The following is a 27,664-nucleotide window of genomic DNA, read 5'->3' as shown; positions in this document are numbered from 1 at the left end:
GCTGGACTAGGTGATCTCCTATCATTCTATGCTCTGTGTGACTAACGTGGTGGAACAGCACAGCCCAGGGTGTGAGCTTCATGTGCAATGGGTTAGGAATTGTTTTAGCCTTTTACTCCCTCAGAACTATTTGTGATCCTCTCAGCTGGCAGCCAAGGCCCTGAGACACTTAGATGTTAAGAATGGGAAGTCCCACGTCAGTACAGCCCCCCATGGTTTATTCTCTCTGTGCTTGCAGAGCCCTCAGCACTCTGCTGAAGTGTCTGCCAGATGTTTTCTAGCACTTGGCTGTGTCTCTCTCTCCGTGCTAGGCTCAGTGCTGCCCAGCTACAATAAAAAAACTAAAAGCAACCCGGAGCTGATGGCTATTGGAGAGAGCCTAACGTTCGTCTGGGTGTGTTTGCCTTGGAAGGGAAAGGGGAGCCAGGTTTAGCCAGGGCTTGGGAAGACTCCACCAGGAAAGCTAATTAGAGCTGCAGACCGATTCCACCTTCAGAACTACAAACAGTAATAGTCAAGTAGCTGTTGCATGAAGCGTCTGTGTAAGCAGCCTGGGGACATTCTTTTGAGAGATGCAGTCAGCAGATAACTGAGGGTCTGTGCTTGACTGCCTGCCAGGCTCTAGAGCAGGAGCAGAGGATCTTTCCTTGGTGTAAACCAGAGTGGGCTTTCGGACACGTCTGCTGGCCCCCGCTTTAGCAGACGCCTCCACTTTGCACTGGCTGTGCAGGGCCTGGCTCTGCAAGGTCAGGAGCACAGGGCAGAAATCATCTGCTGTGCTTGTGGCACAGCCCGGTGCAAACTCTGCTTCCACCGGGAGGAATGTGCCGTTCTGTGCTGCAGAGCAACTCGCTCCTGCCTCTGCGGCCGCCAGCAGGCTGGGATCTGGAGCTGTGGTAAGCTTCTCTTTCGGTTGCCTTCACTGCTTTAGATCTGCTGCCTGCCCATCGGCACTCACCTGTGTGTCTGCTGTTGGGGTGGGGAGGAGGGAGACAAACTGGGCCAGCTGCATCAGCTTCAACAAGTCAAAGTGCAAGGTCCTGCAGCTGGGTCAGGGCCAACCCCAGGCACAAACCCAGGCTGGGTGCAGAGTGGGTTGAGAGCAGCCCTGAATAAAAGGAGACTTAGGGGTGCTGGGTGCTGAGCAGCTCCCTGGGAGCCAGCAGTGCCCTCATGCAGCCCAGCATACAGCTGTGTGCTGGGCTACAGCCAGAGGAGTGTGGGCAGCAGGGCAAGAGAGGGGATTCTGCCCCTTGGCTCTGCTCTGCTGAGACCTCACCTCCAATCCTGCCTCCAGTTCTGGTGCCCCCAGCAGAAGGAGGACTCAGAGTTGCTGGAGTGAGTCCAGAGGAGGCCACAAAGATGATGGAAGGTCTGGGACTATGAGTTGTGACTTTGCACAGCTTTTGGCCTCTCAATGTGCTGCTGCTGAATTCACCCAGAAGAGAAAAAATCCTGTCCCTCAGGAGGCTTTCCTGCAGGATGTGCACTGCAGCCAGAGGTGTGCTGCTGTCACTGCTGTCCAGAGTCACAGAATGATTCAGGTTCGAAGTGACCTCAAGGACCAGCCAGTTCCATCCCCCTGGCATAGGCAGGGACACCTCCCACTAGAACAGGTCACTCAAAGCCTCATCCAACCTGGCCTTGAACACCTCCAGGGATCTGATCACATTGGGTGCTTCTGTGCTCCACAATCTCCCTGGAGGTGTTCAGGACCAGTTTGGATGAGGCCTTGAGTGACTTCTCCTAGTGGGAGGTGTCCCTGCCTATGGAAGGGGGATGGATTTAGATGATCTTTGAGGTCACTTCCAACCTAAACCATCCTAAAAAAACAAAACCCAACCAACCAACAAAGCACCCAGAGCATCCACCTGCCCACTGACCTCTGAGCCAATCTTCCCATCATCAGGGAGTTTGCTCAGTGCTCTCTGCACCAGCTCCACAGTGGGGGGGTTACTGTCTTCTCCTCCCTCCCTGCTCACTTTCAAGCCCAGAGCCCTGCTTTACTCTTTAGCAGGGCTTGTGCAAAGCAAGAGACAGAGCCTTGACTCAGACTTTCCAGAGGACCCCGAGACAGCTCTGATTACAGATGTTTGCTGCTGATGGCTCCCACTGGAGCGTATGGAAGCAATCAGGAGTCATAAAGGACATGATGCATTGTGCTCTGGTCCTCAGATTGTTAAACCAATGTCAGGGGCCTGAAGCAGTGCTGTGCTCAGCACCAGTGGGCACAGGTGGTGGTGCTCAGCATGAACCCTTGAAACTGGCCTGTTTTGAGAGGTTTTAACAACAGCAGATGCCTTCAAATCCCGGAAGGAGGCAGGATCCAGCCCTTGCTTGGGATCCGTAGTCAAAAGTCCTCTCCCAAAGCTGTCTGCTTGGTCCTCCCTTTGCCAAGGGAAGGTGCCCAGGGAGAATGGGGGAGCTGGATAAGCATGGCTGTTTCTCTCCTCCTCCACAAAGTTTTGCTGCCTGTGAGGAGATCAGTTCTGGGTTAGGACCTGGCTGTCAATTTCACAGCATGGCAGGGGCTGGAACGGACCTCTGGAGATCATCCAGTCCAGCACCCTGCCAGAGCAGCTTCACCTGCAGCAGGCTGCACAGGACTGTGCCTGGCTGCAAACACCTGGCTCTGGGCAGGTAGTTTTGACTGCTTTGATTTCTTTTCCCTCTCTGAGCACTGTTTCATAGTAAGGGAGGGAGGTGACCTCCTCTCCAGGTACTGCGTGGAAGCAAAGCTGAGCTCCTACAGAGCTGGCTCAGAGCACAGGAATTCAGCCCTGGCTGAGGAAGGCAGAAAAGCTGCTGCAAGTCTGCAGCATGACTTCATTCCTTCTTGGATGATCACAGGCTGCATCAGGAGAGCAGCAGGGAAAGCCAGCTCGAGAAACACGGCTGTGCCTGCTCTGCAGTCTTGTCTCCAGGCACACCACCTCTTGGCCACTGCTCCAGGCTCCTGGCTGAAAGCACTCGCAGGTGCCCTGGGGTGTAGCAGGCTCTCTGAGTTGCTCCATAGCCCTTGCCAGAAACAGTCACTGCAGAAAGTTGCTGGGGAGGCTTTGCAGGCTTGCCTCTTGAGCAACATCTTTACAACAAGGGTGATGGAGCACTGGAACAGGTTACCCAGAGAGGTGATTAAGGCCCCATCCCTGGAGACATTCAAGGTGGGGCTCAACAGGGCTCTGGGCAACCTGATCTAGTTGAGGATGCCCCTGCTGAGTGCAGGGGGGTTGGACTGGGTGACCTTTGGAGGTCTCTTCCAGCCTGGGTGATTCCATGATCTGGACTCCACAGAGGTGGAGTGCCCTGCGGGAGCTGGATGTGCCTGATCCTCATTCCAAGTCAAAGCTGATGGAGCCCTGAGCAGCTGCTCTAGCTGGAGGTGTGGCTACTCACTGGAGGGGGGCTGGACAAGATGACCTTTGGGGGTTGCTTCCAACCCCATGTGTTCTATGATTCTGTGATGGAGGTTGCAGCTCGTGTCTCTATTCCCTCTTTGTCTGCTTTTTCTCCCTTGTTTTCCTTCTCTTTGCTGGAGAGGGGAGTTAGGCAGAAACTAAACAGAGGCTTCACGGACACTTTCTATCACTGCTGATGAAGTGAGATAAGAGAGTTGGCAGCCAGTCTGACACTGCTTTGATCTTAATGAGCACTGAAACAGGATTGTTTTGGTAATTAGGTAATTTTCCACTGTCAGTTCTTGCAGAGCCCATGGAATAGTTTGCTTGGTATATTCTCATCACTCTGCCTGTGGCGATTTGGCATTTTTCTACCCCACCCTCAAGCACTGGACTCATTCTCCTGGTGTGGGGTAGCAATGGCCTGCATCTCCAGGCGCTTCTTTGTCTTGAGAACGAGAAGACAACTCACATCGATCCAGGGGCTGGTTGTTTCTTGAGCAATAACTAGTGGCAGTAAGTTGCCCCTTAATACGTTGCTTCCCCTCTCCCCTTTTAACTCAACTCTCCTTCTCCTGTCTGATCCACTTTCCTCAATTCATGGGGAAGGAAAAAAAAGGACTCCCTGGCACTTCTTTTACAAGCCCCAAACATATGGGGTTTATTACAGGAAACGATTACAAATGGATCTTTATTCACTACTCTGTGCCTAAGCTTCTTTTATGACCTTGCAAAATGCATGTGAAGTTGAGTTTCAGCTCCTCTGAGCGCAGCAGCAGTGAAACGAGGACTAACAAAGGGCAGGGAGGGAGCCTGCGTCTGCAGCCAGACCCGGAGGGACGTTGCAGAAGCAGAACGTTGCAAAACCAAGGGCTGGAAAGCTGTCGGCTGGACTTGAGATGAGTCAAGGGCGAGGTCAGGAAGCTGCGGGCAGAGGTGTTGCAGAGTGGATGACAAACGGTCCTCGCAGGAGGGCACTGCCTGCTGGACCCACAGCGCTGCCAGCTGCCGGGTCCCAGGGCAGAACTCCCTCTGAAAAGCAATGGGAAACTTCTGAGTGTTTTAAACTTCTTTTTCCTCACTTCTGTAGGTATCCAAAGGTGCTGCATTAGATAGCATCACAGAATGGTTTAGGTTGGAAGTGCCCTCAAGGATCAGCCAGTTCCAACCCCATGCCGTAGGCAGGGACATGTCCTACTAGAACAGGTCACTCAAGGCCTCATCCAGCCTGGTCCTGAACACCTCCAGGGAGGCTGAGGAGCACAGGGCTCTAGCTGCTGAGCAGGCAGCAGCAATGGGCATGGACCTGGCAGTTCCAAAAGGCCTTTGTACAGAGCCTGTCATGACACAAGCTGGAACACAGGAGGGTCTGCCTCAACGTGAGGAAAAAGTCCTTCAGTGTGAGTGACAGGAGCAGGCTGCCCAGAGAGGCTTTGGAGCCTCCTCTGGAGACTTTCAAACCCCACCTGGATGTGTTTCTGTGTGGGCTGCCCTAGAGGATCTTGTTTTGCCACAGAGATCCCTTCCAACCCCTAGCACTCTATGATTCTGTGTGGTGCAGTGGCTGGGAGGTGCTCCATGTTTTCCCCCATGTGCTGTTTGCCCCTGGCCACGTTGTCACTCCTGGGCAGCAGACAGTGGCTCTGACCCAACTGGAGGAGCTGCTGAAGGAGCATCCTTCCTCCCGTACAGATGTGGGGGTGCCATAGCATCGAGAGGCAGAGTCCTACAAGCGAGGCAGAGCTTTGGTCATGGTTGTGCTGCTGCTCCTTGAGGGCTGGAGGTAGCTGCAGGACCAGCCGGGAGGATGCCCTGTGCTGGTCTACAAGTGCCCCCTTGGATGGCCCTTACATGCCTTGGGGTGGGCTGGGTGCCTTTGTGCTTCCACCAAGTCCAGCAGCCGTGGGAAGACGATTGGCTGAAGCTCCCACCTGTGGCTCCTGGTGGGTGCAAAGGCTTGGCTGAGCAGCCCTGCGCTCACCTGGCAGCTTTTGTGGCACTCGGCTCAAGATGCTGGCGTGCAGGATGCATACCAGATGATACTGGTAGGACACCTTCAGTGGGAAGGTGAGACTGGGGGCTTGAAGGTGCCCCTGCATGAATGGCGCTGGCTCCATGATGTTCCCCTGGTGGGGTGGTGCTGGAGATGCCCATGAAACTGATGAAAAGCAGTGTGGTGCCTTCACCCTTTCCCAGTGCCCTCCTCTGCTGGCAGGCTCCTGGGGCACGGCTGAGCTGCAGGCTGTGAGCATCGGCAGCCTGCCCCTTGGTCACAGCTCATTCATCTCTGATCAATCCTCAGATGATCCTTCTGGAGCCAGCATCAGCACTCAGGGATTATTTATGCTGAACTTTGGAGTGAGCTCTCTTTAATCAGCTCTTGGCCTTTGATTACAGGTCTGAAGCAAGGGAAGTGTCTAGACTGGGTTTAGTTTCTAGGCTGCAAAAAAAGAAGCAAAGCTGGAGGCAGGGGAGGGAAGTGGTGGAGGGAGAAAGTGTTTCTAATGACCAGGAGACAGGGGGGCTGGGGAAAGCAGAGCAGCAGGGTGTTAAGATCTGCAGTAGTCAAAGGAAGAGATTGCTTTAGGCAAACTCTTTCCCACATGGACTATATAATGTCTAGACAATCAGTCTGGGTTGGCTTTGTGATTCCCCTAGGAAACTGCCACACGGAATTTATTTGCTTCTGTCACAGCAAAGCAGGTATTTGTTTCACTTACTGGCTCTTAATTGCCCTGAAGAATTCCCTCCTAAACCCCAGGCATTTCCACTGTTTGTTAGCAGTGTTCCAATGATGACAAATCTCCGAAGCTGGAGGATTTTCCTTTCTCTTTGCACGAGGGAGCTGAGGCTCAGCCCTGCAGCATCCTGCTCGCCTCAAATCCAGCCAGCAGCACAGGGGACAGGCTGGGCTGCAGGAGGAGCACCTCTCCCCTCTGCCCCACCCCATCAGTCGGATGGCCTCGCTCCTTTCACACCTGGTGGAAGGCGAAAGAACTCCCTCTGAAAAGAAATGGGAAACTTCTGGGTGTGTTAAACTTCTTTCTCCTCACTTCTGTAAGTGTCCAAAGGTGCTGCATTAAATAGCATCACAGAACGGTTTAGGTTGGAAGGGACCTCAAGGATCAGCCAGTTCCACCCCCCCGCCATAGGCAGGGACACCTCCCACTAGAACAGGTCACTCAAGGCCTCATCCAGCCTGGCCCTCAACACCTCCAGGGAGATTGTGGAGCACAGAATCACCCAATGTGATCTTTGATCACATTGGGTGATTCTGTGCTCCACAACCTCCCTGAGCAACCTGTGCCAGTGTCTCACCACCCTCACTGCAAAGAACTTCTTCCTAACATCCACTTTCAGTCTCCCCTCTGCCAGTTCAAACCCATTCCTCCTCCTCCTGTCATTACAAGACCTTGTCAATAGTCCCTCCCCAGCCCTCCTGTGGCCCCCTTCAGATCCTGCAAGGCCACTCTGAGGTCTCCTCCGAGCCTTCTCTTCTCCAGGCTGCAGAGCCCCAACTCTCTCAGCCTGTCCTCAGAGCAGAGCTGCTGCAGCCCTCTCAGCATCTTGGTGGCCTCCTCTGCACTGGCTCCAACACTTCCATGTCCTGCTTGTGCTGGGGGCTCCAGAACTGCCCCCAGGGCTGCAGGTGGGGTCTGAGGAGAGCAGAGCCAAGGGGCAGAATCCCCTCCCTTGCCCTGCTGCCCACACTGCTCTTGCTGCAGCCCAGCACAGGGTTGTGTCTGGGCTGCACTCACCCTGCAGGCTCCTGTGGAGCTTTTCATCAGCCCAGACCCTCAGGGCCTTTTCCTCAGGGCTGCTCTCAGCCATTCCCCACCCAGCCTGGAGCTGTGCTTGGGATTGCACCCACCCAGGTGCAGGACCTTACACTTGGCCTTGTTGAATGCTATGAGGTTGGCCTGGGCACAGCTCTGCAGCCTGTCCAGGTCACTCTGGGTGTATCCCTGCACTCTAGCAGGGGGAGACCAGCTTGCAGGAGCAGATGACTTTTATTTCCCACAGAGCTGCGAATGGTGGGTGCCAGCCAGCAGGAAACCATAAAACCCCTTAGTTTGGAGAGACCTGTAAGATCACTGAGTCCAGGTTAACTCAGCCCTGCCAGGGCCACTGTGCTGCACTGAGGCTGTTCAAGCAGATGTACCCTGTGTGCCAAGCACGGATGTGTTGCAGTGCTGCCCATTCTGCCCCTGGGTGAACTTGCCACCACTGGGCAAGTGTCTTCTTGCAGGGCTTACCCCATGTGCCTGAACATCCAAGCCCAGGGCTGCTCCATCCCCCTCAGGTTGTCGTTGTGGATTTTGCCATTGCTTCTGATGGTTGGACAAAGACCAGGTGAAATGATGGGGAGAAGGAAGGCTCCAGGGAGACCTTACAGTGGCCTTCCAGTGCCTAAAGTGGGCCTGCAGGAAAGCTGGAGGGGAACTGTTTATAAGGGTCTGTGGTGATAGGAGAAGGGGCAATGGTTTGAAACTACAGCAGGAGAGGTTTAGATCTTTCCTGTGAGGGTGATGAGACACTGGGAGGGGTTGCCCGGAGAAGCTGTGGGTTTCTCATCCATGGAAGTGTTCACGACCAGGCTGGATGAGGCTTTAAGCCACCGGCTCTGGTGGGAGCTGTCCCTGCCCGTGGCAGGGGTGTTGGAACCAGACCATCTCTAAGGACCTCTCCAACTGAAGCCGTTCCGTGGTTCTATGAACTGTGCAGTGCTTGGCTGGTCTGGCAGAGCAGCTGCAGGGGAGCTGCTGCCTGTTGTCCAAACAGTGATGAAATGTGACAGCTGCAGTCAGCTGAGGAGATCCCCAGGTCCTGTGGGAAAGGTGCCCAAATGAAGCAGCCCTTGCAGCAGGTTGTGACATCAGCTCCCACCCAGTGTTTGTCCACCCTCCTGCAAAGTGTGGCCTTGGAAAGAAGCTGTGCTGCTCTGGCCGGTGGGGCAGCTGGCAGCAAGAGGGAAGAGCATGGTGCTTTGTCTGGTGCTGTGTTTCCGAGGGGGAGCCTGCCTGGAAACACCACCAAATGCGGGAGGCTGCAGAGCTGTGGCGAGCAGAGAGGAGGCAGGCAGACGCCGTCAGTTAACCTGCCCTGTCGGTCTCTTGTTGCAGGGTCATCAGCTACGAGTGCTGCCCTGGCTACGAGAAGGTTCCTGGAGAGAAAGGCTGCCCGGCTGGTAAAGACAGGCTTGGCTTTTCCTCTTCTGACTGCTCCGAATGCCACAGCTGCCTAGCAAAGGGCAGGGCTTGAAGTGCGCCCACAGTGGGTCTGGGCTTTGCGGTTTGTGCACAGCAGTGCCAGGAAGAAGCCGAGAGAGGGACTGGGCAGAACCCAGCCAAGTGCCAGAGCTGCTCCAACGCCTGCCAACGCTCCAGGCAATGCAGAACTGGGGACATGATTAACCTTCATCAGGCGTGGGAGGGCCAGAGGGAGCTGCTCATCCCCGCAGCTCATCTGGCTTTGCTGGGAAGGCAGCAGGAAGGTGCTGGAGGTGCAGACAGCTCTGCCAGGCTCTGCTCAGTTTTCTTCTGGCATGCAAGAGTTGAGCAAAACTGCACTGAGGGGAAGATGCAGGCAGCCCTGGGAGAGGGTGGCAGGGAGTGAGCTGGGGTCGTTGGAGAGTGACATCTCCTCTTGCTTTCTCAACACTTCCTTCTGCAAAAGTTTGATGCTGCCCAGTTAGCCACATGGATGGGTGCAGAGACCAGTGGTGAGCTGCCAGCTCTGCAAACCCCAAAGCAAGCAAGGGTGTGGTGAAAGCAGCAAATGCCTCTGCTTGCTGCACTTCACCTCCATAGGAGTACAGAGCAGCTCCAGCTAAACCTTCAGAGGTGCAGCAGCTACTGGATTGTGCTGCTGGAACCGGGGCTGGAGCTGTCAGCCTGGGATTATTTGTTGGAGAGGGTCCAGAGGAGTGCCACAAGGATGGTCAGGGAGCTGGTGCACATCTGCTGTGGGGGCAGGCTGAGCAAGCAGGGAGTGTTCAGCCTGGAGAAGAGAAAGCTCCAGGGAGACCTTAGAGCAGCCTGGCAGTACCTGAAGGGGGCTGCAGGGAAGCTGGAGAGGACCTGTTTACAAGGGCCTGTGGTGATAAGATGGGGGCAGTGGTTTGAAACCAGAGCAGGGGAGGTTTAGATCGGACATTAGGAAGAAGTTCCTTGTGGTGAGGGTGGTGAGACACTGAGAGGGGTTGCCCAGAGAAGCTGTGGATGTCTCGTCCCTGGAAGTGTTTAAGACTAGGCTGGATGAAGCCTTGAGCAGCCTGGGCTAGTGGGAGGTGTCCCTGCCCATGGCAGGACATTGGAACTGGATGCTCCTTAAGGTCCCTTCCAGCTGAAGCAGTTCTGCACTGAGCAGATAGGCATCCCCAGGCGCTCCCAGCAGCAGCAGTGCTGTGTCTCAGCACGGCGTGGGGGCTGGAGCTGTGCTGGGAGTGTGTGACCCTTCTCTTCTTCCAGCACTGCCACTTTCCAACATCTACGAGACCCTGGGAGTTGTTGGCTCTGCCACCACGCAGCTCTACTCCGACCGCTCGAACCTCAGGCCAGAAATAGAAGGACCTGGAAGCTTTACGATTTTCGCCCCCAGCAATGAAGCCTGGGCCTCCCTGTCGGCTGTAAGAGATTCCTCCTCCTCCTCCTCCTCCTCCGCTGGGTTTCTCTAGCAGAGATCCAGCTCTGTAGGGGGGCTGGAGCCAGCCCTGCCCAGGGGAGCAGAGGCAGTCCTGGTGTGGGAAGGACTGTGAGTTTCTGAGTTGGGCATCGCTGTGCTGGTCCTTCAGCTCCAGAACGGTGTTCGTGCAGGACCCAGCCCTAGAGAGATGTGGATGCAATCTGCAGCCCCTAAATGTAAAAATCACCTCGTTCACTTTTGTCTGCTTCTTGCCATTAGAGACTGCAGCAAGGACTCTCCATGCCTTTTGGTTTTTCTGCTTACCTTTACCACTTTGGTTCTCCTTCACAGTTCCCCGAAGCTGCCAGTCCCAGCTGGAGCCTCTGTAAGCTTGCAGCCTTTCCGTGTCACTGAGTGCCTCTGCTCAGTTACACCTACACTGCATTTACATCTTCCACTCCTGAAACTACCACCACTGTCCTGCTGGGACCCCCAGGCTTCATGGAGCATCTCTGAACAGGGATGAGTCCTACCTGTACAGCCCTTATCCACTTGCATCCCACATCTAAACCACCTGTCCACAAACGAGCGAGGACAACTAACATGGACATTGGGCAGCTTTAAGACTCAGCCTCACAGGCTCTGGCCCATCTCATTTAAACTATACTATTACCTATGGAGGTTGAACCAGATGGTTCCTTCCAACCTGACATTCTATGATTCCATGATTCTAACTACTGAGCAGGGAGGGGGGGCACCTTTTTGACTATCTCCCCTACCAACCTGATACCCCAAAACTGCACCAGCAGATCCTCTTGCAGGGAGGATGCTGCTGGGGAAGGTCTCCTGGTGTAGTTGCCCTTGGCCCCAAGTGATGCCTTTCATAGAATCAAGCAGGTTGGAAGAGACCTCCAAGCTCCTCCAGCCCAACCTAGCACCCAGCCCCAGCCAGTCAACCAGATCATGGCACTAAGGGCCCCAGCCAGGCTTGGCTTCGACAGCTTGCCTTGCTGCTCATTTTGATGCACTGGAGCTTGCTGCCATCATCTCTTTGTCTGCCAAGGATGAGCGGAGCCAGAGCTGCTGGCTGCTGTTGTAAGGCAATAGATAAAGACTGATGAAACTTGAGCTCTTGGTTTGCACAGGTGGCTTAGGGCTGAATGCATCACTTCACACGCACATGGAGCTTGGAGGCAGCCTGGTGCAGGCAGACCTCATGTCTCTCTCTAACAACTGCCTTGGTCACCTTCAGCACTCAAAAATGCCTTTCTCTGGTTTTCAGGAAACTCTGGATTCCTTAGTCAGCAATGTCAACATCGAGCTGCTGAACGCCCTGCGCTACCACATGGTGAACAGGCGAGTTCTCACCGACGACCTCAAGCACGGCACCACGCTCAGCTCCATGTACCAGGACCTGCCTATCCAGATCCACCACTACCCCAACGGGGTAAGGCAGCTCTGCTACAGCCACCCTCACTGGGCTTGCTTGCCTGCTGCCTCCCACCTTCTGCACGCTGCTTGGGCTCCATCCCTGGAGTCTTTCCAAATCCAGATGGATGCTGTCCCGTGCAGCCTGCTCTGGCAGGGGGGTTGGACTAGATGATCCCCAGAGGTCACTTCCAAACCCTGTCATTCCATGGTCCTGTGCTTCTTAGTCTTTCTTCTATTTTCTCAGTCTTGCTGGTGTAGAGTATCACAGAATCACAGACACAGGCAGGTTGGCAAAGCCCCTCAGGAGCACCAAGTCCAACCTAGAACCCTGCTCTACAAGATTAAACCATATCCCTAAGCACCACATCCAAACCACCCTTAAACACGTCCAGTGTGGGTGTTTCTACCCTGGGCAGCTTATTCCAGTCCCTGACCACTCTCTCTGTGAAAAACTTTTTCCTCATGTCCAATCTAAACCTCTCCAGCCTCAGCTTGAGGCCATTCCCCCTCGTTCTGCCTCCAGTTCCCTGTGAGTAGCCAAACCCAGGGACTGCTTTCACAGCTCTTTGCCCGAGCAGCCTGTCAAACATTCTCGTTGGAGCATCCTCACTCTTTCTGTGGCGTTTTCAAAGGAAACCACACTGCTCTCCTGCCCACTCAGCAGTCTGGTGCTGGCTGCCTTTGCAGCAGCAGGCCAGCAGCAGCTGCTGTGCTTTGTGCTGGCACCCAGCACACCTGGCGGCTCTTTGCCCCGGCAGATCGTGACGGTGAACTGCGCGCGGCTGCTGAAAGCTGACCACCATGCCACCAACGGGGTGGTCCACGTCATCGACAAGGTCATCGCCACCACCACCAACACCATCCAGCACATCATTGAGACTGAGGATAGCCTGGAGACTCTTCGGGTGAGTCCATCCCACATGTCCCCCAAGGCTCCTTCGAGGTCATCCCACCCCCAGTGAACCTTCCTGATGACCTTGCTCAGCGCCTTGCTGCTGTGACTCTAAAGCTGCTGCTGAACTCCTTGTCCCAGTGTGGCTTCTTTTGCCTTAGAAGAGAAGCAAAGCAGGGGGTTATGAGGAGGACTGTCACCCTGCCACTGCTGTCAGCAGAGGGATGCAAAGTGGCTCCTCACCCTTCCATGCCAGTCTCAGCCCTAGGAGGTGTTGGCTGCTCACATCTGACAAGTGTCCATTTCTTTGCCTCAGTATTTGCCCGAGTTAAGGGGCAACTCCCCAGGCGCAGCTGCCCAGCTGGGGGTTCAGCTGCGAGTGGCTCACTGGAACTGCCATTGCCCTTTCCAGGCAGATCAGGGTACTCAAGCTAGCCCTCAGCCTTGGCCAAAAGAGGCTCTTGTAGGCAAATGTCTGGAGCACACGAGAACCGTGGGGCTGGCTCAAACGTACAAAGGCAGCAGAGCTCTGAAGGAAACCATTCAGGAGTCTTTGTGAGCCCTCTGAAATTACAGAAGTCTTAATAAATCTGGCCCCGTGTGTGTGTCTGCTGACCTCTGTGTTTTGGCTGAATGTCTTTTGCCCTCTCTCCTTGTTTCTCTGAAGGCTGCTGTGGCTGCTTCTGACCTCAACAGCCTGCTGGAAAGCGAGGGCCAGTACACGCTCTTGGCTCCCACCAACGAGGCCTTTGAGAAGATCCCACGAGAAACACTGAACAGGATCCTGGGGGACCCAGAGGCCCTGAGGGGTAAGTGCTTGTTTACTGAGCCCGCTGGGACCCCTGAGTATGTTTTTCAGTTCTTCTGAATTCCTTCTCGAGGGCATCTGAATGGCTCCTTGATACTCTGACAACAGCTGCAGCAAACAGATTCAACAGAGCCCAGCTGCTTAAACCGAGCAGCCCAGACTCCTCTGGATGCAGACCGGGCAAATGTGTAGGCATGGGAGAGGGGGTGGAGTCCAGAGGTGAGGAGGGAGCTGGAGCAGTCTCTTTGCTGAGGTTTCCTTTAGCTCTGACGTAGGTGATGGTGATTTCTGTCAGCCCAGCAAGGTGCAAGCAAACTGGCATCTGATCAATACAGCTTCTGACACCTGAGCTGAATAGCCACAGCTGGCAAAGCTGCAGGAAAATGACTCTTTTTAGGCACTCCCTTTCACAGGCTGCTGAATTAAAAGTAGCACATTTCCCAGCGACTGCACCTCTTCTGCAATGCCCTCAGCACTGACCCTAAAAGCTGCAGTCACCTCCTGTCTCACTAAGACCTCTCTTACAGACCTGCTGAACCATCACATCCTGAAGTCAGCCATGTGTGCTGAGGCCATCATTGCTGGCCTGACCATGGAGACCCTGGAAGGGACCACTTTGGACGTGGGCTGCAGTGGGGAAGAGCTGACCCTCAATGGGAAGCCAATCATTGCCAACAAGGATGTCCTGGCAACCAACGGTGTCGTGCACTTTGTCAATGAGCTGCTGATCCCAGACTCAGGTACTGCTGCCTCTCTGCATCTTTCTTTCTGTGCCCTTCCTTTGGGCTGTTTTGCCAAGGAAACACTGGATTGAAAGGCTGTAGGTGTTCTGTAGTGACCTTTAAAGTGAGGTTACTACGTGCTGTCTTTCTTTTCAGCTAAGACTCTGTTTGAGCTGGCACAAGAATCTGAGGTTTCCAAGTCCACAGACTTCTTCAGGCAGGCTGGGCTCACCTCTCACCTGACTGGCAGCGAGCGAGTGACCCTCCTTGCCCCAGTGAACGATGTGTTCAAAGGTAAGCTGGGGAGGGAATCCCTCCCTTCCTTCAGCTGGGGCCACACATCACCTTCAAAGAGTCCTCAAGCAAGTTTCAGTGCACAGTGTGGAAACCCTCTCTCAGAGGCTGCTGGAACCCTGAAGCAGGTTGCTCAGAGAGGTGGTTGAGGCCCCATGCCTGGAGATATTGAAGGTGAGGCTGGAAAGGGCTGTAGGCAGCCTGATCTATTTGAGGATGTCCCTGCTGACTGCAGAAGGGGTTGGAGGTCCCTTCCCACCCAGACCTTTCTCTGATTCTGTGTCCCAGCTACAGGCAGTGGCCTCTAGCTGTACAGTTAAGAACTGGTGCAGGAGATGCTCGGTACTGGGATGTGGTTTGGTGTCCCAGTGACCATTTCAGGAGCTTCACTGCTCCCTCCCACACCTTTCACTGCAGATGGGCTTCCCGTTGTCGACAGCAACATGAAGAACTTGCTTCTCAACCACATTGTCAAGGACCAGCTCTCCTCTAAATATCTGTACCACGGGCAGAAGCTGCAGACCCTGGGGGACAAGGAGCTGAGAGTGTTTGTGTACCGCAATGTAAGTCCCTGCAGCGTGCAGGTGCAGCTGGGTGGTGCTGGGTGCCTCTGACACTGGGACTGCCACCCACAAAGAGTCAGCTGAGCGCTGTGGAAGGGACAGAAATCTCTCTGGTGGAGCATGCTGTGGTGGTTTGGGAGGCTAGAAGCAGAGGGATTAGTTGGGTTACACAGAGCAGCAGAAGCCCAGGGAGAAAACACAGACACCTCTCTGTCTCGTCTGTGCCTGTGTCCTTGCTCTTACACATCTCAGTGAAGCTATGAGTGAAGCAGGCATCCCCATTGTTTTCTCACAGCCTGTCACCTAATGTCTCTCATTAAACTGTTCCAGTTAGCCTCAGACCAGCACACACGTGCCACTGAAGGCCTGTGCCCTGCGCTCTCCTTGGCAGAACCTTTGCATCGAGAACGCCTGCATCGCTGCGCACGACAAGAGGGGCAGGTTCGGGACCCTGTTCAGCGTGGACAAACTGCTGACCCCCCCGTCCGGCTCAGTGATGGATGTGCTCAAGGCAGACCATCGCTTCAGGTGACCTCTCTGCTCTTCCTCAGTGTAGTCAGGAGCAGGAGAGCTGCCACAGCAGCTTCTGTTTGTTGTGGGCTGTTGTCATGACTGTATGTAATTTCGCTAGCATCAGAAGAGCATCAAACCCATGCTCTGATCCCTGCATTGTAAGGAAGGAGACCTGAAGAACCCTGGAAGGAACTGTGAGCCAGGAGTGTGTGGTCTCCCTTATTAGAGGGAGAAGCTGGCTCTGAAGTCATCTCTGCCCATCAGAGCCACTGTGCCCAGACCTCTCTGGCTCCTCACCCTGTGGAGTCAGCATTCCCTGGTCCCTTTGCCATTTCCCACATGTTCTGGTTGGACTTCACAGGCTCATTTCCTACTGAGTCAACCTTGTGGTTAATGGATGTGCTGGAGCCCAGGAGGCTGCAGCTGTAGCTCCACATGCAGCTGTGTCTTCCCTTGAACACAGCCTGTGATCTTCCGAAGGAGAGCTGCTGGCAGTGAAGCCTTTGCTGTCTGCTTGCTTTGCAGTACCTTGGTGGCTGCCATCCAGTCTGCAGGTCTGACGGAGAACCTCAACAGGCCAGGGACCTTCACGGTGTTTGCTCCAACAAACGAAGCCTTCCGAGCCATGCCCCAGGGGGAGCTGAACAAGCTGATGGGTGAGCATCCCTAGGGCCCTTGCAGGAACAGCTGCACCGTGCTGGTGCTGCCATGTGGGCAGGGCTGGCCAAGCTGCCCTGCCACAACTCGTTCTTTGTCCCTGCCTGCTGGGCACATGGGCTCATGACACAAAGGCTGAGGGCATCTCCCTGTGCGATGTGCTCCAGGTAATCCTGCTCTAGCAGGCAGGTTGGGCCAGGTGGGCTCCAGAGGTCTCTTCCACCCTCCACCACGCTGGGGTTCTGACACAAAGCATGGCCATGAGTCTACACTTGCCTCCTGCTTGGCAGATGTGTCTGTAGTGTGTGCCACACACTTACTGTGGCTAATTCAGTGGTGCTGGCTCCTGGAAGCAAGATAACTGAGGTGCCTCTAGAGGAACCCACGAGATCTCTGCCTCCCTCAGGGGGGGAAGAAGTGAGAATGGGCTTGTGAAGCACGTGGGGGGCAGGGGGTCTAAAGGAAGCTTTGCAAACAGAAAACATGGTCCCCATGCAGCCTCCAGATACACTGTAGGAAGTTCAAGCAGGAAAAGGATAGAGTTGTTGCTCCATCTCTATGTGCATGGACCAAGCAGGAAGCCCAGCCTGGCCCCAAGAAGCCAGCATGGCAAGAAGGAGGTGTCAGTCTCTTCTCACTGGTGTCCTGGGGTAGAAGAAGGAGCAATGGACACAAACTGGAGCACAGGAGGTTCCACCTCAACGTGAGGGAAAACTTCCTTCCTCTGAAGGTGGCAGAGCCCTGGGGCAGGCTGCCCAGAGGGGTTGTAGAGTCTCCTCCTCTAGAGACTTTCAAGACCCATCTGTGTGACCTGTCCTGGATGATCCTGCTTTTGCAGGGAGGTTGGACTCAAGTCTCTAGAGGTCTCTTCCCTGCCTTTCTGTGACTATTCCAGTCCAGCACAGATGAAGAGCAATGCTCTGGAAAACAGAGCTGCAGGCTGGCTGTGCAAAGAGAGACTGGGAGTGTTCAGTCTGAGTCTTCTGGAGAATCAGAGAGAGGCTGGAAGGGGTCTCCAAAGCTCATCCAGTCCAAACCCCCTGCCAGAGCAGCATCTCCTGTGCCAGATCACACAGGAACACATCCAGGCAGGTTTTGCATAGCTCCAGAGAGGGAGACTGCACAGCCCCCCTGGGCAGCCTGTGCCAGGGCTCTGCCACCCTCACGGGGAAATGAAACTCCCTCTGCCTCAGCTCCCACCCAGCATGAGCTCTCCTTTTGTTCATGTTGGAAGCTGGCTGTGGTTGGAAACAACGTCAGGTGTTGGAGTGTGAAGTCCTCAGGTGATCACAAGCCGCTGCCGCCGTGGCTCGGGGGCACCTGCCCGGGCGGCTGCCTGCCCTGTGGCGCGCAGGCAGAGCAGCTGGGGCCGTCAGGCTGCGCTGCTCGGATGTGCAGCCTGCAGAGCTGCCTTGCGGCTCGTGTAAACGCTGCAGGGATGAAGCAGCCCAGATGTGGGCACTTCAGATGTTCCTCCTTTTCTCACACAAATATTTAGGTTACTCCTCTGACCAGAGCCGTGAATCATGCTGCTGAGGACATGCAGGCTCAGTTGTGGCCACCCGAGAGAAAAATGGAATGGGGGAGGGGGGGGAGCTGCCAGTGTGGTCAGAACTAAGCACTGGAAGGAAATGTCCCCCTTGCTGAAGGGGCTGCTCTGGGGTGGCAGCTGGAGGCCACCTGGAACCCCTGCGCTGCCTGTGGGTTCTGCCACTGCATCCTCTAAAGGAGGTGGAGGAGGGATGCTGGCCTATGCTGGGCATGGCACTGCCTCTTCTGGCAAATAGGTGGTGAAGGAGGAGCACCTTCTCTTCCTAAAGTCTGTCCCAAGGCCTGGCTAGATGAGTAGAGACTCAGCAGGGAGTGGCTCAGGCCAGCATCCTGACGGGTGTCAGGAAGATGGAGCCAGCCAGTGCCACAGGCGAGGGGCACTGGACACAAAGTGGAACACTGGAGGCTCAACATAAATATAAGGGAAAAAATCTTCACTGTGAGAGGGCAGAGCCCTGGAGCAGGCTGCCCAGAGAGGCTGTGGAGCCTCCTCTGGAGAGATTCCACACCCACCTGGGTGTGCTTCTGGGTGACCCTGCTTTAGCAGAGGGGCTGGACCAGATGACCTCCAGAGGTCCTTTCCAGCCTCTGCCATGCTGGGAATCTGTGTGACATTGCTCCTGCCCTTCCCCCCTCCCCACCCAGCAGTGCTGCAGCTTCAGCCATGGGGATGATTGCCAAGTGACACTGGCACTGGTGGCAGCATTGACGTTGGCAAGTGCCAGAGCACTCTGTCTGGTTCCTGATTTCACAGGGGTCTTTCCCCACCCTGGCCCAGACTTCCTTAGGATGTGAAAGCAGAACAGAAGCAAGTTCATGGTGTGGACAGTGAGAGAATGGGAGATTAAAACCCCAGGAGATAGGAATTTCATGTACAAGGCACACCCAACCTGGTGCTGAACACCTCCAGGGAGGTTGTGGAGCACAGAATCACCCAATGTGGTCTTTGGGTGATTCTGTGCTCCACAACCTCCCTGGGCAACCTGTGCCAGTGTCTCACCACTCCCTCAGCCTTTCCTATCAGCCAGTTTGAATCTCCCCTCTGCCATTTCAAACCCATTACCCCTCATCCTATCATTACAAGACCTTGGACACTGGGAGAGTGTCCTGCTGGACTTGCTGGAGCCTTGGCCTGCCTGACAGGAATGGCCTCAGTGTCCTAACCAGCCCCAGCCAAGGTCCTTCTGCCCAGTCCTGGCATCCTGACCTTGTCTCCTTGCACTTCCAGGAAATTACGGAGTCTTTTCCATGTGGTTTCATTCCAGCACATGAAATATGGGCAGCAGGTGCTGCTGCTCCTTGGCTTGGCACATGGAAACCTTCCTTTCCCTTTAATGGGATGAGACTGAGCAAGGCCAAGTGCAGGGGACAGAGTGGCTGAGAGCAGCCAGGCAGAGAGGGTCCTGGGGGTGCTGGTAGAGAGGAGCTGAAGAGGAGCCAGCAGTGTACCCAGGTGGGCAGCAAAGCCAATGGCATCCTGGGCTGGCTCAGGAGCAGTGTGGGCAGCAGGACAAGGGAGGTTCTTCTGCCCCTCTGCTCAGCACTGCTCAGGACACACCTTGAGTGCTGTGTCCAGTTCTGGGTTCCTCCATTCAAGAGAGATGTTGAGGTGCTGGAAGGTGTCCAGAGAAGGGCAGCAAGGCTGGGGAGGGGCCTGGAGCACAGCCCTGGGAGGAGAGGCTGAGGGAGCTGGGGGTGTGCAGCCTGCAGCAGAGGAGGCTCAGGGCAGAGCTCATTGCTGTCTGCAGCTGCCTGCAGGGAGGCTGTAGCCAGGTGGGGTTGCCAGGCACCCAGCAACAGAACAAGGGGACACAGTCTCAAGCTGTGCCAGGGCAGGTCTAGGCTGGATGTTAGGAGGAAGTTGTTGTCAGAGAGAGTGATTGGCATTGGAATGGGCTGCCCAGGGAGGTGCTGGAGTCTTTGTGCCTGGAGGTGTTGCAGCCAAGCCTGGCTGGGGCACTTAGTGCCATGGTGTGGTTGCTTGGCCAGGGCTGGGTGCTAGGTTGGGCTGGGTGAGCTTGGAGCTCTCTTCCAACCTTCTTGACTCCATGACTCTATGACTCTATGCTCCCCCCAGGTAATGCCAAGGAGCTTGCCAACATCCTCAAGTTCCATGTGGCTGATGAGATCCTGGTGAGCGGTGCCGTTGGTGCCCTTGTGAGGCTGAAGTCCATGCAGGGAGACAAGCTGGAAGTCAGCATGGTGAGTGAGGCAGCTGGCATGGGCGGGCACGGCTGGGGCTGTGCTCTGCGGGCCACGTCGAGGGTCAGAGTGTGTCCTGGGCTGGCCTGGGTGCCGTGGGGACCCCTCCCGGGCTCGCTGGGCTGGAGCAGAGGCACTGCTGCCACGTGTCCAATTCAGCAAGCTGGCAGTCTTGAAATGTGCTTTGCCTCAGCTTTCTCCTCAGAAGCCCAACTGTGAGTGATCTCCAGGAGCTGTTATAAATTCAGTCTTGAGTCATGGAGGGGGGTGGGGGAGGCATAGATAAATGAAATGAATCACTTGTTCAGCTAACACATCTTTTGTAGGGCAACCCAGACCAGCCCTGCATGGGCTCCCCTCACACAGCAGGGTTCACTCAGATGAGTAATTCCATTTCAAAACTCTGCACTGCTCTCAGGAAATGGCCAAGCTCTGCTCAGGAGAGAAGAGGCCCTCAGAAAAACTCAAGACCTACTCTGTGCATAAGGAAGAAAATGCAGGACAGAGGTGGCAAGGCCAAGGGTTTCCAAGGGCATTGAGTTGGCCAGCTTGCATAATAGACCCTTGCCATGTCCAGTCCTGATCTCCCCTCTCCCTAGGTTGCAATTAGAGAAGAATAGATTCAGATTGGGTGCTAGGAAAAAGTCCTTCACAGTGAGGGTGGTTGAGCACTGGGAGAGGTTGCCCAGGGAGATGGTTGTGGCCCCATCCCTGGAGATACTCAAGGTGAGGCTGGACAGGGCTGCAGGGGGGTTGGACTGGATGAGCTTTGGAGGCCCTTCCAACCTAGGTGATGATTCTATGATGGCACTGCCACAGCTCTCCTTGGTGTGAGCAGCAGCATGGAGCTGGTGGCTGTGCTCTGCTGCCATGGGACAGCATTCCCAGCCTGTGCACTGAGAAGGTCCACGCTCCAGAGGCATCTGCTCAGGCTATAATCTGGTGGCAAGAGGAATGGCAACAGCTGCAGCCACCCAGGGCATGAGGGAATGCAAAGGGAGGGCTTTGCTAATAGAGCTGTAATGCTCTGCTGACAACAGTCCCTCAGCCTCTGCTGTTCTCCTCTTCCCCTGAGCAGAAGAACAATGTCATACACATCAACAAGGAGCCCGTGGCTGAGAGTGACATCATGGCCACCAACGGTGTGATTTATGCCATCAACTCCGTCCTGCAGCCACAGGGTGAGTGCATGGCTGGCAGTGGCCAGAGCCAGGCTGCAGCAGAGCTGCCCTGGCGGGGAGCAGCAGCAGCTGCCAGTCCTTTCTGGGCAGGGAAGGGGATGGCTCTGCCAGGGGATTGGCAGCCCCAAAGAGTGGCAGGGAGCAGCCTGTGTGCTCGGAGGGAACCTCACAGCTGTCTGTGTCCCACCGCAGCTCCCAGGCCACAGGAGAGAGGCGATGAGCCTGCGGACCCCGCGCTGGAGATCTTCAAGCAGGCATCTGCCCTATCCAAGGTAAGAGACAAAGGCTCTCACTGCAGAGCTGCTGGAAAGGCCCTTTGGTGGCAGGGGCTGGGGGAGCCAGGCTTCAGCTCCCGCAGACAGGGAGCTGTGTGTCTCCTGAGGTGGCAGTTTCTGCCAGGCTGTGTGCTGGCAGCGTGACCAGAGATGGCTTCAGCCTGGGAGGAACTGGATTTAGCTTAGACCCCAGGGAGAGACTCTTCCCCATGAGGGTGGCGAGGCACTGGCACTGGCTGCCCAGAGAAGCTGTGAAGGCTTCAACCCTGGAAGGGTTCAAAGCCAGGTTGGGCCTTGAGCAGCCTGGTCTAGTGGAAGGTGTCCCTGCTCATGGCAGGGGGCTGGAACTAACTGATCTTTAAGGTCTCTCCCAGCCCAAACCATTCCCTGACTGTCTGAGCAATCCTCTCTTCTTGCATGATTTACTTACTGCAGGAGAGTGCAGCCTGCAGCATGCAGCACACTCTGCCTGCCACCTTGGCATGGTCAGCTGCCAGCAGCAGAGACTTCAGCCATTGCTGCTGGAGACTGGGGAGAGATACAGCCAGATGCAAACTGTCCTGACAGCTGCCAGGGGCTTGCTGTGTCCATGCCAACCTTCTCTTCTCCTTCCACACAGGTTTCTCAGAGGAATCCTCGACTAGGTAAACCCTCTCTATCTCCTTTCTAATTCCCACTGCATGTCCCTGTCCCTTGCTGTCTCGCTCCAAGCAAGGTGTGACACGACCGGAGGGGCGGGGGCAGGGAGGTGCTGTGTGCCTGTCCCACCCAGCTCCATCTCCTCCTTGGCAGCTCCTGTCTACTCGCGGCTGCTAGCCAGGATGAAGAACTCGGCTGGGTTCTGAGCCACGCCCTGAGCAGCCACAGCCGCCGTCTGCATCCCATCCTCCCTGGCTGGCAGAGCAGGACAAAGTCGTTTTTAAAAGCCAAATACCCCCCTTAAGTTTATTTCTGTTGCCCATGAAGTGGGCAGGAAGAGTGGAAAGCCATATATATATATGTGTGTGTGTGTGTATATATTTTAAACCATTCCCGTTGGGTTTGGACCTTAATGCTCCCAGACCGAGGGCAGGGTTTGGGCTGACTCCTTGTCTCCTCTGTTTTGGTTTGGGGGGGGTTGGTTTGTTTAATCAGTCACTAGTTTGGCATTTTTAGCATTCCCAGTTCTGGGGGTGATGTGCACACCTGAGGGCAGGTGCTCCACTCCACTCTGGTTCAGGAGCTCAGGAAGATGCTTGGAGCTCAGCTTGGTGCTGTTTCACTTGGGGAGAACAAAAGGGGCTGAATTCAAGCCTCGTTTCCAGGCTTCCAGCTGTGCCTCTGGGCACTGCAAACCCCAAGCTCCCAAAGCAGGAAGCCAGCTAGGATCTGACTGAGCAAGCCCCTCCACACCAGGGCCAGGATGGGGACATTTTGGGCAGAGTGACTTGGCAGGAATTGTGTCTGTTCAGCTTTCTGAGCAGCCCTGGGCAAATCGCTCTGGAGGAAGTGAATTTATTAAATCCACTAACCACTACCCAAGCAAATTTTTTATTGGGTCCTGGCTTTTGTTTTGGTTTATTTTTAAACAAGCATCTGCTTCCTTCTGCCCCCGTGCTGGAAAAGCCCTCCACGAAGTCCTGAGCTGGAGCAGCCTCTCTGTGGAGCCAGAAGAAGCTCCATCACGGCTGCTCGGGCTGGTCTCTTCTGCTGCCTTCCTTGGGCTTTGGTTTCCCCCTGTGCTGCAGTTTGTCATGAGATTGACAGGAGAGTTCTCCCGGGCTGAAGCCTCCCTTTTGGTTGGGTTTCTGGTTTGGTTTGGGTTTTTTTAATAAAAATCAAAAATAAAATCAAAAACACAAACCTGGCAAAGTGGTGTGGCAGCTTCCTTGGGGCTTCTCTCTGCCTTGGAGGGCCCCAGGGCACCCTTTGGTCTTGGAGGGCTGGCAAGGAGCCAGGCTTGGCTGCAGCAGCCTAACAGCAGAGTGGATGGGCACAGGGTTTCCTCTCCCTGACCCAGCCTGTCAGCACTTTCTGGTGGTGCTGTCACAAGCAGTCCCTGTCACACACTCCATGGAACCCAGGGCAGCCACGCACACCCCTCTCACTGGATCTTCAGCCACCTCTGGTCGCAGCTGGAGCCCAGCACCCTGTGCTGGGATGCTGGCAGCACTGATTCACCCCTGTAGAGCTCCTGTAGTCCCTCCCTGGCCTCTTGTTACCTTGGTGGAACCCAGCAGCATGAGGAAATTGAGGAGAAAATGGGTGTCAAGTGTAGAATACAATCCCCAGGTTGCTTTGCCTGCTCTGGATGAGAAAGAAAGCCCTGCACACTGGTGGCTTTTCTTCCTTTATGAGCCTAAACTGGAACTCCAGCTGCTGTGAAGCCATTTGCACAGCCCCACGGGCTGAAGGGTTGCCCAGCTCTTCTACTGCCCTTCCCCAACCTCCCCTCTCACCTTCCTGTTCTCCTGACATGCTGCAGCCCTCTTGGCTACGACTGGAGTGGTGATGAGGAACCCTTTGAGCCACCTGTTGCAGGCAGCCCAAGGAAGAGGAGGGCAAGCAGCTGGCAGGGAGTGGGGGGCTCAGGGTTTGGTAATTAGAACAATTAATTACCAACTCCTACAAATGCCTGGGAGTGGAGGGAAGCCTGCTTTGGCTCTTGCTCAGTAGTGGCAAATGGAGCTGCCAGGGCAGAGTTTGGCTTTTTTCTTTTCCACTGCAGTTTCTCAGCTTGGGCATTTCTGTTTTGTTTTATTTCGTTTACTCTCTTTGCTCTCCCTCGCTGCTGCTGCCCCCTCTGATGCTTCCTGGGTAAGTGACGTTAAAGCCTTTTACCACGCGGGAAGGGGGAATGTGGAGCTGCTCTGCACCTCGGTGGCTGCCTCTGCCTGGGACTTTCCTGGTGTTTGCCTGGTGGCTAATTAAGTGTCTCTGCAGTATGAAACTGGCTGGGTAGAGAGAAGCAGGGGAGACCTTGCTGAGGTCTGCTTAGCAGTCACAAGAAGTGCAATCTGCTGAGTGAGCAGCCCTCACCTCCTGGGAGCACAGCCCTGGGCAGGCACTGAGGCTGCAGGGATGATCTGCACAGGGTTTTGCTTGTGGCCTGACCTTGCCAGGCTTGCTTTGAGGGGGACTCAGGGTTACAAGTCCCAGCAGAGCTTACAGCAGCTCTCATTGCTGTCTGCAACTACCTGAAGGGAGGCTGTAGCCAGGTGGGGTTGAGCTCTGCTCCCAGGCAAGCAGCACCAGAACAAGGGGACACAGTCTCAAGCTGTGCCAGGGCAGGTTCAGGCTGGATGTTAGGAGGAAGTTGTTGGCAGAGAGAGTGATTGGCATTGGAATGGGCTGCCCAGGGAGGTGGTGGAGTCGCTGTGCCTGGAGGTGTTGCAGCCAAGCCTGGCTGGGGCACTTAGTGCCATGGTGTGGTTGGTTGGGCAGGGCTGGGTGCTAGGTTGGGCTGGGTGAGCTTGGAGCTCTCTTTCAACCTGGTTGATTCTATGGTTCTAACCCAGTTCCCTTGCTGGGCCCTCACTCCCCTCACCTTTCCTGGCCTTCTGGCAGTGCTCCTTCCCTTGCTTCTCTTGCTCCATCCTGGCTGCTGTGGGGTGCCAGCAGCAGCTCCCTGCAGTGCTGTGGATGTTGTGTTGCCTCTCTAATTTGCCTGGGATCCCACACCCTGGGAAGCCATTCCAAGGCCCTTTCTCATGGATTCTCTTCTTGGAACAATCCCCATCCCAGGATCTTTGTGTCTCCAGATGAGAGTTGATGTTGGTTGAAGCTCTTGAGATGACTTAAGTCCTTCCCTTTCCCTACTCCAAGATGGTTTCTCACCTTGCTGTGCTTAGAGAGGGTTATGCAGATGGTTCAGCTCATCAGCAATGGTTCAGCTGCTGCAGCTGGTCAGCAGAGCCTGCATCTCCTGCTTTGATTCAGGGACACTTTGGAGATGCTTTCCCTGCTGGATGCTCACCCCTGTGAAGTGAGGGTGGGTGCTGGCACCTATCCCACCCAGGAGAGTGAGATGTTACTGCTTCAACCTTCGAGGGGTGCAATGGGAGGAAGCAGGAGGAGAGATGGGGAAATGAGGAGTGCTGAGATGATGGGAACACAGAACTTGGCACTTGCTGAAAAATGCTTTATTGTTTTTGTTTGATGCAACAAAAGGTGGAAGTGAAAGGAAGAAGGAAGTTTCTGGTACTGAGAAGAGACTTAACTGCCCTGGGGAAGTGCTGGCCAAGGGGCAGAGGGCTCCCACGAGCCCAGCTGAGGGATGTGGTGGGATGGAGGAGCTGGGGCTCCCCTGTGTACCCAGCTCATCCCACAGCTCCAGGAGACTCCAGACAGCAGCTGGGTGAGGGTCTGCAGCATCCCTGGGGCAGCTGTGCACCGAACAGCACTTGGGCTTTATCCTGCTGCTGGCAAACAGCCCTGGGAGGTTCAGCACATGACCAGCTTGCACTGGTGGGTTTCTCGTGTTGGCAGAGGATTTCCACCTGAAACCTAGAGTGGGTGTGACTGCTGCTGTCCTCTGCAGGAACTCCCTCAGAGCTGGGGCAAAAAGAGTTAAATACTGAGTATGAGCCAGAGTGTGCCCTGGTGGCCAACAGCATCCTGGCCCGAAGCAGCCTAGTGTGGGCAGCAGGAGCAGGCAGGTGGCCATGCTCCCATGCTCAGCACTCGTGAGGCTGCTGGGTTTTAACTACTGGGTTACTTTTGAGCCACTCAATCCAAGAACAATCTTGAAGTGCTGGAGTAGGTCTAGAGAAGAGCAATGAAGCTGCTGAAGGGTCTGGAGAACAGGGCTGGTGAGGAGCAGCTGAGGGATCTGGCAGTGTTCAATCTGGAGAAAAGGAGGCTGAGAAGGGACCTCATTGCTCTCTGCAGGTCCCTGACAGGAGGCTGCAGTAAGGCAGGGGTTTGGTCTCCTCTTCCAAGAAACGAGTGACAGGACAAGCAAAAATTGCCTCAAGTCACACCAGGGAAAGGTCAGGTTGGAAATTTGGAAAACTTTCTTCCCCCAAAAGGGTTGCCAAGGCCTGGCCCAGGCTGCTCAGGGCACTGGTGGAGTCCCCATCCCTGGAGGGGTTTCAAAGCAGTGGAGATGTGGTGCTGAGGGCCATGGTTTAGTGGTGACCTGGCAGTGCTGGGTTAAGGCTTGGGCTTGGTGACCTTAAAGGTCTATTCCAGCCCAAACGATTGTGTAACCTGAGGGCCAAGGAGAGCCGTTTGGAGTTGCCTCTTGCTTGTTTCCCCCCTGGAGTCAGGAGTGTTTGTCTGTTGGATCCCTGCAGGAATGAGAGCTGCCCTTGTTTACTCTCTCAGAAGGATTCCTTCACTCACAGTGGCTCCAGTTCAACAAAATCAGTCAATGTATGCACTGGAAAAGTACAGCTCCTAAGCACGGGCTCTGCTGAGCCCTGAGACCCTGCTGCTGCCCAGTGGCCGTGCCTGGGCTGATGCTGGTGGGTAGCTCCTGTGCTGGCTCAGCACCAGTGCTCTGCTGGGCTGGAGCAGCACCTGTGGGGGGCTGCAAAAGCAAGCGGGTGTGACCTCCTGCTGGGGAAGCTGGACCTGGGGGGGTTGCTCACCTGCAGCTTCAGACAAGAGCCAGGGCAGCTCTCCTAGAAAATGCTTTTCCTTTCCAGTGCCCTTCTGCAAATGCATTTAAAGCAAGAGGAAAAGCAGGGCTGTGCTGTGTCCCGGGAGAGATCCCACGCAGTGCTGCAGTGGCAGACATGTGCTGCTCCAGCAGCCTGGGCAGCCACAGCGCTGCTGCTGGGCTCACAGAGGGGCTGGAGCTGACCTGCCCCAGGGCCCTCTGCTGCCTTCCGTGAGAGCCGGGAGGGGAAGAGCATTTGCGTGTGTCAGAGGCCAGGCAGGGCTTGAGCGAAGCTGAAGGGTCCCAGCCAGATGTGCTGCGAGGAGTGAGCCCTGGCAGCCGGAGCTGAAGGCAGGGGTGCAGCACCCACAGGCCTCGGTGATGCGCTGGGCAGTGGCTGCGCTGCCTGCTGCTGCCCTGGGAGAAGCAACAAGGCAGGGCAGTGCCAGTGGTCTGGAGACAGCCACCTGCTGTCGGGCGTGGGCATGCCAGCCCACGTGCCTGGCATGGGGGTGCTCTCCTGGCAATGCTGCCAGCAGTGACTGCGGCTCTGGGCACCAAACGGCTTCTGGTGAGGGGCGGCCGAGGGCCCTGGGGCTGCTCAGTCTGGGGAAGAGAAGGCTGAGAGGGGATTTAATGTTTATCAGTAGCTGAGGGCTGGGGGTCAGGAGGAGGGACAGGCTCTGCTCACTGCTCCCTGGGACAGGACAAGGAGCAATGGATGGAAGCTGCAGCACAGGAGGCTCCAGCTCAACACAAGAGGGAACTTCTTTCCTGTGAGGGTCCCAGAGCCCTGGCACAGGCTGCCCAGAGAGGTTGTGCAGTCTCCTTCTCTGGAGCCTTTCAAGGCCTGTCTGGATGTGTTCCTGTGTGCCCTGAGCTGGATTGTGTGGTCCTGCTCTGGCAGGGGGCTTGGACTGGATGCTCTCTGTGGGTCACTCCCAACCCCTGACATCCTCTGATCCTGTG

The 27,664-nt window shown here is 55.5% G+C and overlaps 1 protein-coding gene across 1 annotated transcript in view; it reads left to right on the top strand.

Moving 5' to 3' along the window:
* Nucleotides 1–22,962, top strand: part of TGFBI (transforming growth factor beta induced) — a 28,273-nt gene extending 5,311 nt beyond the window's left edge. The window contains exons 3-17 of the mRNA XM_064162176.1: nucleotides 8,522–8,586; nucleotides 9,869–10,026; nucleotides 11,305–11,469; nucleotides 12,212–12,358; nucleotides 13,013–13,154; nucleotides 13,681–13,893; nucleotides 14,032–14,169; nucleotides 14,587–14,732; nucleotides 15,124–15,260; nucleotides 15,771–15,901; nucleotides 19,531–19,655; nucleotides 20,734–20,836; nucleotides 21,029–21,108; nucleotides 21,731–21,755; nucleotides 21,904–22,962. Coding sequence (XP_064018246.1) covers nucleotides 8,522–8,586; nucleotides 9,869–10,026; nucleotides 11,305–11,469; nucleotides 12,212–12,358; nucleotides 13,013–13,154; nucleotides 13,681–13,893; nucleotides 14,032–14,169; nucleotides 14,587–14,732; nucleotides 15,124–15,260; nucleotides 15,771–15,901; nucleotides 19,531–19,655; nucleotides 20,734–20,836; nucleotides 21,029–21,108; nucleotides 21,731–21,755; nucleotides 21,904–21,956 — 1,828 coding nt within the window. The 3' untranslated portion in view covers nucleotides 21,957–22,962. The remainder of the gene's footprint in view (nucleotides 1–8,521; nucleotides 8,587–9,868; nucleotides 10,027–11,304; nucleotides 11,470–12,211; nucleotides 12,359–13,012; nucleotides 13,155–13,680; nucleotides 13,894–14,031; nucleotides 14,170–14,586; nucleotides 14,733–15,123; nucleotides 15,261–15,770; nucleotides 15,902–19,530; nucleotides 19,656–20,733; nucleotides 20,837–21,028; nucleotides 21,109–21,730; nucleotides 21,756–21,903) is intronic.
* The last annotated feature ends 4,702 nt before the right edge of the window (nucleotides 22,963–27,664 follow it).

The sequence above is a fragment of the Pogoniulus pusillus genome, chromosome 22 (assembly GCF_015220805.1).
Source record: "Pogoniulus pusillus isolate bPogPus1 chromosome 22, bPogPus1.pri, whole genome shotgun sequence".
In the NCBI taxonomy this organism is placed as follows: Eukaryota; Metazoa; Chordata; class Aves; order Piciformes; family Lybiidae; genus Pogoniulus; species Pogoniulus pusillus.
Note: the sequence above shows the minus strand (reverse complement) of the source record. Positions and strands in the feature narration are given on the sequence as shown.